The sequence below is a fragment of the Nicotiana tomentosiformis genome, chromosome 11, assembly GCF_000390325.3.
Source record: "Nicotiana tomentosiformis chromosome 11, ASM39032v3, whole genome shotgun sequence".
NCBI lineage: Eukaryota > Viridiplantae > Streptophyta > Magnoliopsida > Solanales > Solanaceae > Nicotiana > Nicotiana tomentosiformis.
The window spans coordinates 108,975,070-108,987,532 of record NC_090822.1 but is presented as its reverse complement, the minus strand read 5'-3'; the positions used below and the strand labels follow the sequence as shown (position 1 = coordinate 108,987,532).

Below are 12,463 nucleotides of genomic sequence, written 5' to 3'. Positions count from 1 at the left end.
CCCTGGGCAGTACTGACCCTTCATCTTCTCCTCACCTTGATACAGTCCCTTTGGAGGTTGTGTACTCTGAGATAAAGTCTATGTTTTCGGGAGAATTTGATGACAGTGAGGATGGCATATCTACAAAAGTTATTGGGGTTGGTGGTGACGAAGGAGTTGAAAAAGAAGAAGATTGCTGAGAAGAACATGCCACTCAGAAATAAGCTAAGTATATGTGAGGAACCTTGTTCCTTAAAAAGGGCCAGAGTTGATGTGTCTGAACTTTAAAGGAAAGCAAAATTGAAAAAGCAGAAAGTTCTGTTGGGGAGTGTTTTTGACACTGACATTCTTGATAAGTCTGGAATGAGGCAGTTGGTTGAAATTTGCGACTTCTAAGAGTGGACTCATCACTTTACTGCTCAGAGTCCAAAGGTCTATGAGAAGGAAGTTCGCAGTTTCTATGTTTGATTTGTTCATAGTGGAATGTGACACCATCTATTTGAAGATCAGTGAGGCAGAATTTGTGATTGATGAAATTGTGCTCGAGGATATTCTTGGGGTGGCTGCTGAAGGGCTCTTAATTGTGGAGGGAACATGTTCCCCAAGTTTTAGGAAGTTTATTCTCAAGCCTCAAGCTGTTCAACAAGGGGAACGAGTGCACAAGAAGGCACTACTTCTAGAATACCAACTCTTGTTCGAGTTGGTGAATAAGGTCTTGCTACCAAGAGCTGAAAGGAGATCCATTGCCTCTATAGCGGACCTGGTCTTGGAGGCACTGGACGACTACACTCCCATCAATCTGCTTGGGATTTTAGTTGAACACATGAAGAAAGTGGTAGACTTCAATGATGAAAGTCATGGGTTGCCATATGGGTTTCTGCTCACAAAAGTCTTTGAACGATTTGAGGTCCCCTTGGAGAGAGCAGTTGTGGGAACTAGTAAACAAATATTCTCAACGAACACCTTAGAAGAATGTGAGCATGTTGACAAAAAGGGGGAAATAAGCAGCAGTTCCACAATCTCTGAGCTTATTGATGCCCAAAATGCTGCAAATGAGGAAATTAGGCGGTTAAAGGCGCAAAATGTTATTCTTGAGTCTAAGCTCAATCAGGCTAGCAAGGAATCTGGTTCTAGCAATGCCCAGGGAGAAGAAGTTGCCTGCCTAAAAGCTGAAAATATGGAGTTGAGGAACCAAATGGAGAACCTGAAAGAGCAGTTAATCAACGATCAAAGGGTTGTTAATGCTTGCATTGACAGCCTCCTCAAAGCCCTTACTTCCTAGTCCTTCCCTTCTCTATATAGTGTCCCCTGTCTTACCCCTTTGCCAGCTCCTGTTTAATCTTACCATGTCTTTTTGTTGTCCTTCTCTTTCGACTGTGGTACTCTAGTTTTGTTTGACTTGTGTATGTTTGTAATTATGGTACTGCTACAATATTTTTCCCCTAACTTAAATGAGCATCGTCGTTTATTAATGCATGTTATACTTTTGCGTTCTATTTTTAGCTATGTTGTGTGCACACAAGTGGCATGAGTTAACTTTGCTGGACTTCATTTTGCATTTACTTGACTAATTCTTTTTTATGATGCCAAAAGGGGGAAGAAAATTGAAAGGGAGAAACAGGTTCTCAAGAGAAATATGGCTATTCTAGAGGGGGAACAATATGAAGATCTGGTTCTCAGGGAAAAATTCAATTCTAAGTTTGTCATCATCAAAAAAGGGGAAAATATTAATAAGTTATGTGCCTTTGTGTTTTGCTGATTTAACAAACTTCATATGAGAACCAGATAGGGAAAGGTTCTCATGGGGAATATGGATGATTTGTATGGGAAACAATATGCAGATCTGGTTCTCAGAGGGAATATCAACCCTAAGTTTGTCATCATCAAAAAGGAAAAAATTGATAAGTTATGTGTATTTTATTTTGATGATTTGACAAACTTCATGAGAGAACCAGATAAGGAATCTGAAATAATTAGTTCCTTTGCTTTCAGAGTAACTAGTCAGATGTCTGGTTCAACTCTCAATGAAATCAGTTAAGGGAACAACAAAGGGAATCATAGAGGGAACATATAGAGATCAGTTCCTCCGGTCACACTACATGTCAACTTCTTACAGTTGTAAAAGTCGTTGTACTGTTGCACTGCACACGTAATAGTGCAACAGTCACTTTATGGAGCATGCCTTATACTAGATATTTGCTTACATCATCCCAATGACCTCTCACACACATATATTATCAATATGAGGCAAGAGATTTCATTGCTCCAACACTTGCAAATCAAAAGACAATATTCTCTCAAGTGCTAGCCACCATCTCTCGCAAGAACAAAGCTGCTGCAACCTCAAGGACCAGATCCAAAGATTGAAGATATCTTAAGTCCTTAGGTTTGTTGAGTCTTTGCTATTTGTTCTTCATTTATAATCCTACATTACTTTCAAGAAGTGTCTTTGTAGGACAGATTTAAACTACTATTTGGTTTAGTTTCTTGACTAGAGTTAGTCAAGGTTTGTTGCTTTGTAATAGAGTTATTACAAAGAGGCTTGCAATATAGTTATTGCAAGTAGGTGAGGGATTAAGAGTTTAATTCCTAGGTTACAATAGGTTGTAATCTAAAGTTGCTCGGTTAGTGAAGTTGAAATCCTACGAGTGTAGGTCGTGGTTTTTAATCCCGTGAGCTGGGAGTTTTCACGTAAAATATTATTGTGTTATTTACTTACCGCTGTGTGTGTGTTCTGTGGATACTGATAGAGAACCAGGTTCTCTATACAGTTTGGTAGACCCTAAGTTTACATCAGTTATTTAAAATGTATATAACTTAAATAATTATGTTACTCTTTTTTTGTCGACATTGTTATTGTTACTACTTACTAAGTTGTAGAGTTCTTAAAATCTTTCGTTTTTTGAATTTTGCACCTTGAATACCTGATCGTTTGGTTTTTGTGATTTTCCTCGTTAGTCTCTTTTTTAACAATAATAGCAAATCCAATATAATTTCATAAGTCGGGTCTTGGGAGTGTAGTGTGTACGCAGACCTCACCCTACCTTGTGAAAGTATTTTCGATAGACCCTCGGCCCAGTAAAAGCATAGTTACAACATTATATAAAAAGAAATATAGTAATAGTAACGAAGCAATAACAAAAAACATTAATAACAACAAGATGATAAGGTAATCGAAGCAAAAGAAATAACTAATAGTACTAGAAATCTAAGTATAAGAAAGTACGAGAATAATATTGATACTACATGTATGAAGAGGAGATACACTCGACTACCCAGTAGCCTTCTACCCTAATTCTCGACCTTCACATCCTTATATTAAGGGTCATGTCCTCAGTAAGCTGCAGATATGTCATGTCCTTCCTTATCATCTTTTCCCAATACTTCTTTGTTCTACCTTTTTTTTTTTTTCAAACGCTAGAAAAAATCTACTTTTTAAACTTAATATGAATATAATAAGAGGCAAAATAAGAATAACACTTTATACAACAAATGTGAACTCAATAGAGAGAGAGACATTTTTTTTTTAAAAAAAATTTAGAAGATATAGTGCAAAGGACAAATGGCTACACAGATAGGATCGCAAATGCAGATACGATTTACATTGAGTAATTTATTTCAAGAATCTTTTTCTCTTCTGTTTCATTTGATCACCTAGTAAAAGCTGGACACTTCTCTTGTTTTTAACCTTGTTGTATTTTGTCTTAACTTCTGTAGTTCTCTTCTTTATATACGTTAGTACTAAAGTTATATATCTTCACAATCCAAAAGAAAAGTAAGCATAAAAATGCACGACAATTACAAACTAAGTACCAAAAGTGCAATTTTGCCAATATTTTATATGTTCAAAATCAAATTTTGATTGTTCTCATAATTCAAATCCAGTTAGGTCCTTTTGCCGTATGAAATTATTACATCAAGTATATGATAATGTATAGGGGAAACCTTATTTTCTTTCTCCATACAAATTAAATGGAACAAGATATATAGTCAAACTAACGATGTTGTTTCAGTCAGGCGTTTGTTGGCTTATTATTGAAAATAATTGAAGTGGAACATGATAACAGTTGTATTAACCAACCAGGATTGTGGTTAGCAGCAAAACCAGAAAATTGATTAAGATGTTTAAAGCATATTTTTTTTATTAATAATAAGTACAAATATTAATTTTACACTATACATCGTATAATTTTTCGGCGAAGAATGTTGAATTGACCACCCTTAGCCATACATAGCTTCGTACTTGATTGTGGTACTGCTTCATCCTTAACCAGAAATTTTAAGTTCGAGCCTCGGGTATGGAGTTGCCGTTGTTAAGAAATATTTTACCCCCAATATGCCCGGCACCAATCCAAATTTAATCGGCTACAATACTATAACGATTGTACTGGTATGGTGTGGGGGAAAAGAATTTGCATGAAATTGTTATTGTGACAACAAGGCATGGTCTGGAAATGGAATCTTTGTGTAATAAGTTCAATGATTTTGGTAAACAAAAGGCTCCATTCATCATGGCAGCTTGGACCCATGGAATGGAAGCTAATACATCATGTGTTTTATCCCAATCACCCCAAAAATTATTGAATTCCAAAAAAAAAAAAGAACAACAAAATTTTATTAGCCGAATGTAAAATGTATAGAAACTTGATAAAATGTTATAACTAACGTGATAGTATATATTAAACTACACTAATGATAAATTTGTACTGTTAATATATATAACTTAGATAAAATATGTGTTATTGTGAGAACATTTTAGTAAAAATACATGAATTGCAAAAGTGGTAAAAGGGGAAATGGTACAGACATAGCCTCAAAAGAAAAGGTTAAATAAAGGGCTGGTAGTGATGAAAGAAAAAGAAAAAGTCTGGCAGATTCCAAAGAGAAAATATAATGGTCATTAACTAAATAAAGAATTTAAGTTATATATATCAATAACAACAATAACCCAATGGAATCTCTCAAATTGAGTTTAGGGAGGATAGTGTGTACGCATATATTACCGTTACGTATATATATCATCGGTATAAAAAAAAAATACAATGTCAAATCACTTAAATAATGTGTGCATGTGAGCCTCCTCAAAATATGGGATTTGTAACCTCAAAACTAAAACACGTTAACAGTTCGCACATTGGTCCTTCTGTCTTTTCAACTGTTCTTGAAATTAGTGGCTTAAATATATGAGTTGATTCTCAGGTAGTAATAATCATCATATTTCATAAGTGAATTATGTTAAAGTTCAGCATCTAACTTTGGTGATGGTTGAGAGTTATGGAATACAAGTAACCGATCACTAGCACTTGAAGATACATGCGGAACTATGTTATAAAGAGAGGGGTGATTGGTAGGGGCGGATCTACACACCAATTTGTCGAAAATCTTTACTAATTATTTATATATAATTCAAATGTAGAAACAAAAAACAGTAAAGTAGAATAAAGTGACGATGGTTATTAAGAGCAGTTGTATAGTTTATTTGGTCACACTCTGAAGTTCTCTTTGCGGGTACGTGAGTTCGAAACTATGCAGCTTCATTTTATGTTTCAACACTTTTGTGCCTCATCTAAAAAAATGTGTGCGCGAGGCCTTTGAACCGCTAACCTGCTTGGTACGAAGGATAAAGAATAATTAATTTAAGAAAAATTATTTTCATATTTTATTTTAAGAAAACTGCGGTATAATTAATTCCGGGATTGTAGTATTTATTTTATCCCCATAGAAAGGTGGACCCCTTAGAGGTTATTAAAGCACTGAAACAGTAGATCATAAGTCATAAATCATAATTAACATATTTAGCACAAAAAGTTTTTTAAATTGGAGGGATACTACTGCTTCCTTTGTGAGTTGTGTTATTTGTTTTTTTTTTCTTCCTTTTTTAAAATATGATGTTATTGCAGTAATTAGTTTATTTGTTCACACTTAAAATGGTAACACCGCTTACAAAAACTGTTGCGTACGCCACTGGACTCATTGAAACGCAAAAAGTTCAGCAAAAATTTAAATTGTGAGTCCACCTCGACTCGAAGATAGCAGATCTAAATTCTAACTACAAAATGAGAACTTGTTAGTTTGCGGTCATAGCAGCTCAGTTCAGCCGAGCCTGTCAAAATTACTCAATACGCAGAGATTTGGATTATTGCAGGTAGTTGAGATGCACACAAATTATAACGGAATCCCGTTAAATTAGTCTAATTGCCCAGTGGAATGGTCGACAATTTTTGATGGAAGCGCGCATAAAATTAAAATTTTGAAACTAATTCCAAGGGTGACTTTATTCTATTTTAGAGTAAATTGCTAGAAAATGACAAAATGGGCGTTTGGACATAAGAATGGTAAAATTTTAAAATAGGGGGAAATTTTTTGTTAAGTGAAAATGGTATTTGAAATTTAGAGTTGTGTTTGGACATGAATATAATTTTGGGTTGTTTTTTAAGTTTTGTGAGTGATTTGACTGAAAATTTTGAAAAATAGTTTTTTGGAGTTTTTTAAATATTCGAAAATTTTAAAATATATCTTCAAGTAAAAATTGGAAATTTTATGAACAAACGCCGATTTCGAAAAAAAGTTTATTTTTTTTGAACAAACGGACTCAAAGTATGAAACACGTAGTAATTGATTTTATCTGTTCTATTATGCCCACTCCTTTATGTTTAGAAAATGAAAGGTGCTTTATATCTGCTTTTAATGCTTCACCTTCTCTCTGTCTCTTCTCTTCTTTTCTTTCGTTCTTTCTCTATCACCTCACACCCCCTGAGAATAATATCAAAATCAAAGTTAAGCTTTTAAGAAAAATTCAGGAAATTTTTTCCTCTTCTCTATCTAGAAACCTTGTGTTTTTTCTCAAGAAAAAATGGCAAACAATGGGTTTCCAATATGTCTTGCAGGGATTATGCGTCCTCTCCCTCTCTCTAAAGAGTATGCACACATTTTAATTTTTTTTTGTATATGCATCTCTATACATAGTTCACTATGAAATCAATGACCTCAACTGCGCTAAGGCGGATCCAAGATTTAAACTTGATGTGCTTGATTTTTAGTATTTAGCGATCTCATTTTAGTTCTGAATTTATGAGTTCCTAATACAATATTTGTTAATATATTTGTAGTTTTTACTATATAACTATGTGACTAGGCGGACCTATGTAGTAACTAGAAGGGTCACCCGGAGAATTAGGGAAAAATTTAGTGTACACATGTATATGTTTTTAAAAATAATGATATATTAGTTATGACACCCAATACAGAAAGCATACTTTGGTTGAATGTAAAAGTGCACTTGCAACCTTTAAATTCTTGGTGCACCTCTGAGTCTCTGTCCTATGTCGAAACTATTGGGTTTAGTTTAGTGGCGGAGCTAGGGGTGGAAAGGGTTTCGAACCTTGTTCGCCGAGAAATTACATTGTGTATATAAGGTTATTATATATATATATATATATGAAATGTCGAATTCCCTTGCTTCTCCGAATGTTTACTTTCTTTATTTTTTGAACCCTTGGTAAAAATCCTGCCCACCATTGGTTTAGTTGAACATCCATCTTTGTTCAATTGAATATGCAGAACCCGTCCTAAATCTCATTTGCTTATAAAATTATTTCTTCTATTCAAATTGCAGGATGACAGATCACATTGGAAGAAGAGAGGCCATGAAAAAACTAAGAGTTCAAATGGGAGAAAAATGGAACATAACAACTGATGAGAGAAGCCATGGCAGAGAGTTTAGAGAGAAAATAAGTGAAGCTGATGCAGATTTTATTGCTGGTCTTCTTCGTTTGGCTTGTACAGCAAAGGCTGCTTAAGTAAGCCTAACATAGACCAAAGTATTTTATTTTGGTTTTCTGTTGTTTATGTTGTCTACTCTTGCATCTTGGGAGTTTGTGAAGGCTTAGATTTGTGTAAGAACTTTATTTCTCTATTAATTAATACTTTACTAATTGTAAGAATATTGAATGGGGATAGAGTACTCCTTACTCGGTCCACTTTAATTGATTTTTTGTCATTTTTTTTTTGTGATCTATAATATTTATTTTTTTTAAATATTAAGAAAGAATTAACTTTTTTTTTTTCAAAGTTGGCCTAAAGAGTAAAGAACCTAAGAGTATTTCTTATATTTCTAATGAACAAATTAAGGTTAATATGATTATTTTAATTGTTAATTGATCGTAAAAGATGAATTCTTTAATATATATGAAAATAATAAAAAAATTAATTAAAGTGGATATAAGGGAGTACTACGTAAATGAAATCTTCTTTTTTAAAATAAATAAATTTAATTTGTCTAGATAAAAATATTTTTGTCGGGGACGTTTTGAAAATTGTATTAGAAGTGGTGTGTAATGTGTTGCCCCATTTCCTAGGACAGTGCAATCCATGATTGTACAAATCCAGGTGGAACTTGCTTTAGTTAAGGAACACTTAATTTTATTCTAAAAGAATATATCGGGGATAGTTAAAATTGATGGTCTATTACGAATTTGTATAGTTACATTGACAAAAGAAAGGATAGAATACAAGGTTAAAAAACAAAAGAGGTTTTTTTGGCTTTTCCTAGGTTTCGGATGACTACTATTTCAATTTGGATCAGGTTGGTTAAGAATCATACAAAGAGTAACATTTTACAAGAACAAGCAAAAGGCAAACTTAGTAGGCGTTTGGTTATTAAAATTTTATTTTTTTTGAAAAAAAGTAGTATTTGGAGTTAAGTTGAAATATGGTATTTGAAATTTGAAATTATGTTCATTTCACTTAAAAAAATATTGCTGTTTTGTGAGAGGAAAACAAAAAATTCTATTTTTTTTTGAAAAAGTGGTCAAAATCACTTTTTAGTTTTTGAAAAATTTATTTTCGAAAAATATCCAAAAACTTACAAAATTTCCTAGACAAACACATTTTCAAGCATGCTTGTGTTAACCTAGGATCAAGATCCTAGGTTTGAAATTATGCTCGTGTTATTTACAAAATCCGCCTGATTATTTGTGTAAAGATCCCCCGCCAGGTTATTTGTGTAAACATCCTAAACAAAAAAGGTTTTGAATTCAGCACATTGGGAGGTCACATTGTGTGAGCCCATATACTACCGGACACAAGAATCAAGTTTTTTTTTGATAGCGGTGTGTTGATAATTTCTATAAACGAAATTTATATTTAAAAACTATGAGAATAATTTTAGTTGAGCTTTTGGAAAGTTAAAAGAAAACCATAGTCAAAGAAAAAGTATTTCCACTCTCCCAATAGTGATCGTTGCTTATAAATTGGAATGCACGGATTTCTTAATTTGACAAATTCTCAATATCTAAATGAATTCCACATATCCAAAATTTTCTGTATACCAAATGAGAGTTTATGAAAGGGCAATTGAATAAATAGTTTGGTGTAGTGATAGTTTTCTAATATTGAGGTTATTTTTCTTTGTTGATTGGTAGAAATGTGCATTTTGTTTTACTTTCTCCATTTCGCATCGTAATCGGCCGCGTGATTTTTTTTTTTTTTTTTTTTAAAAAATATTTTTGAAAAATGTGAACTAAATTCTAATTAGGATTGTGTGTTTGTTCAAAATTCAAACTCATTTTCGCTGGATTTGATTTTGGTCAGAGACTCAGAGTTGAGAATTAGCTTAAGTTGCAAAGTCAATTGAGGAGGCTTAAATAAAGACACTTTTAGAGACATGAATTGACATGTTTTATTGTAGTTTGGATTATTATTTTGTTTCCTATTTAATTCTATAGTTTCCTAAACAAACGCTTTTCCGATTAAAACTAAATAATCATATATTCTAAATAAATCAAGGCAAATAACTGAAAAGAAATAGGTCTACAAAATATCAATTTTAGTGGCAATTTGTAATGCAATTCTCCATTGTGCTCCCAAAGTCTAACTAGAAATAAGAAACGACCGCAAACAATGGCAAAGTCAGAAATTTCTCTAAGGGTGTTCAAATTTGAAAGAAATAAAATTTTTTTTCCAACAAAGGGTATTCAATATATGTTATATACCTCTAATACCTAATATTTTACCTATATATACAATATAATTCTCCGATAAAGATTGGTCAAATTGACCACCCTTATAAGGGTAGCTTCGTCCCTGACCGTAGACTTAAATCAAACACACAATTAGTGACCAATATATATAAACTTTGTAAGTATTTAGTTATGTTTCTATTCATTGGATGATTGAGTTGTTTGGGTCAAGAATGGGGATACCATGAACTGGCAACAATGACACAGCAATAGACCAACTCCAAAAAATGTGTCTACAAAATTAATTACATATTTGAAATGGCAATTTCTCAGATACTGTTTCCAGTAAAGCGACATGTATCGTGATCTACCAGGAGCAATAGTTTATTATGTTGAAAGGTTTGAACAGTACCATTTTCAGTACAATGCTTAGTACACATAAAACATTTGGTCCAACCAATCTATTTGTTATTGCTAGTTTATCAACTTACAATCAGGGTCCATACCATAATTCAAATGAACTGCTCCCTCAGATTTTCCTTTTTCAGTGGTCGACTCATAATTCAGATGCTGTGAATATTGAGTTGAACGAGGAGTTCTGAAATGTATATCTAATTTTGAGTTAACGTTGAAGCATTGGATTTAATCTTCAGAATCCGTGAATTCATGATTGGATCTCCCACTGGCCACTGCCAAGACTTTGTGAGGGGCTTGATTTATACGTATATATATATATGTATGTATATTAAGTTTGTATCATTTGTCAATGAATATAGTGAGTGCCATAATATTACCCACTCATCACCAACAAGAATTGTTAAGGAGTGTTTTACCCTCCCAATATGATACTTTTCGGAGAAAATTCAAATTTAGTCACGCCCAATGCGTGTAGAAATTTTAAAAAAAGAGGAAGAAAGAAAATATTCCCCACTCATCTATTTAAAATTCGAGACCGCTCTCTAATTGTTTCGGGGGTAAGCAAGTGGTGGTGAATTAGTTTGGGTAAATAATGATTAACGCTGGAAAAGGAACAAGAAGTACAAGTGATTTGGAACTAAGCTCAATACCATTACTAATTTTTTTTTTTTGGTAAGAGGGGAAACCCGCAGCCGCTACAATCTCTGTCTGCCCTTCGGGTGAGCACTCTGTGATGAGCACTTTGTGCGTACTAGGTAAACCTCCCCCTGTGTAATAGCCTGCAAACTACACAGAGGATGTAAATCGCACTAGGCAAGCCCTGTACGACAGGCTCAACTCAGAAGGCATTGAGGGGGGATTCGATCCCAGGTCAACCATATGGATGACCACCCTCCAAACCAACTGGGCAATCTCGAAGGGTTCATTACTAATCTTAATATCAATCAATTCAAGGTTCTTTATTTTTTAGTGCTAATTATATATTGTCACTAAATAGATTAGTCAAATTATATTTCCCATTGTATGGGTCAAAATTTGCCTTTAGAATATTCAGGTCAAAATAACACTGTGAGAAGGATCCGCAAATCATCATTTAAAGACGGTCATGAAGTCACATTAGCCGAGATTGAGGAGTCTAAGAAAGCCGCGGCCAAAATACCGATGAGGACCAAGGCCGAGAAGTCAAGGAGAGTCACGGTCAAGTCATCAACGAGGATCATGGTTGAAGAGTCGAGGAGGGTCGTAGTTGAATACTGACGATAGAGCTGTAACGACTAGCTTTCAAAATAGAATCAGGAAGGGAATATTCTAGTGAATATTCTTTACATTTGTACTATTAGGGTTTTTCGGGAAAGGATTCCATATAAATAGAAGGAAGAGAGAGGAAAGGGACTTGAAATTCATTCTTTTAAGAACAACACTTTGAAAAAGATTTATTCTTCACTCAATACAAGACTTTACTTTTCATTAAGATTCTTGCCAGATCCGAAGAATGAGGATCTATCACCCAATCATTTTCAGGTGGAAGTTTCCTTTGTTCCGATTTTTGTTGCTTAAATTATTCTCCTTAATTACATGACTGTCACCAGATTGACATTTATTGAATATCTTACATATTGTTATTGTTCTTGGTAGTTATAAGGCATCTATTGCAAGGAATCATTATAGTCTTCATAAATACTTTTCAACTACCTCTTTGATATCAAGATTTGAGGAAATTATTCTTAACTAAGATTAACCTATATTTAATTAGAAGTAATTATTTGAACCGAGATTTACATTTTTGGGTCAAACAATTTGGTGCCATATGTGGGAATTTTCTAGTTAAATTTTTAGTTTCTTCTAGATCTACAAATAACACGGATCACTAACGTAAAAAAAGAAGAGCAAGAACAAGATCTCCTTTCTTTGTGTAGACAAATCTCAATATGGCAGGTAATAGAGAAGAAAGACGAGAATAATAAATGACCTCCCAACCAACCTCATGAACGTCATCAATGAAAGTTATGAAATAACAGACGAAGACGCAACGCCCAATGCCTCCCCTAGACGAGATGGGTCACCTCCTCCTCACTGCAGCATCACAAAATCTCTTGGTAAGGGAGCCT

The 12,463-nt window shown here is 33.8% G+C and overlaps 1 protein-coding gene across 1 annotated transcript; it reads left to right on the top strand.

Moving 5' to 3' along the window:
* The first annotated feature begins 6,648 nt into the window (after positions 1-6,648).
* Positions 6,649-7,913, top strand: LOC104110032 (uncharacterized). The gene is made up of 2 exons (XM_009619447.4): positions 6,649-6,897; positions 7,595-7,913. Exons 1-2 carry the CDS (start codon positions 6,833-6,835, stop codon positions 7,776-7,778), a joined length of 249 nt encoding a protein of 82 aa, XP_009617742.1. The 5' UTR covers positions 6,649-6,832; the 3' UTR covers positions 7,779-7,913.
* The last annotated feature ends 4,550 nt before the right edge of the window (positions 7,914-12,463 follow it).

Excerpts from the sequence above, each read along its gene's own strand:
- LOC104110032 (XM_009619447.4), top strand. The coding sequence starts at position 6,833 with ATGGCAAACAATGGGTTTCCAATATGTCTTGCAGGGATTATGCGTCCT. Across the intron at positions 6,898-7,594 it reads CCTCTCCCTCTCTCTAAAGA|GATGACAGATCACATTGGAA; the intron begins GTATGCACACAT and ends TTCAAATTGCAG.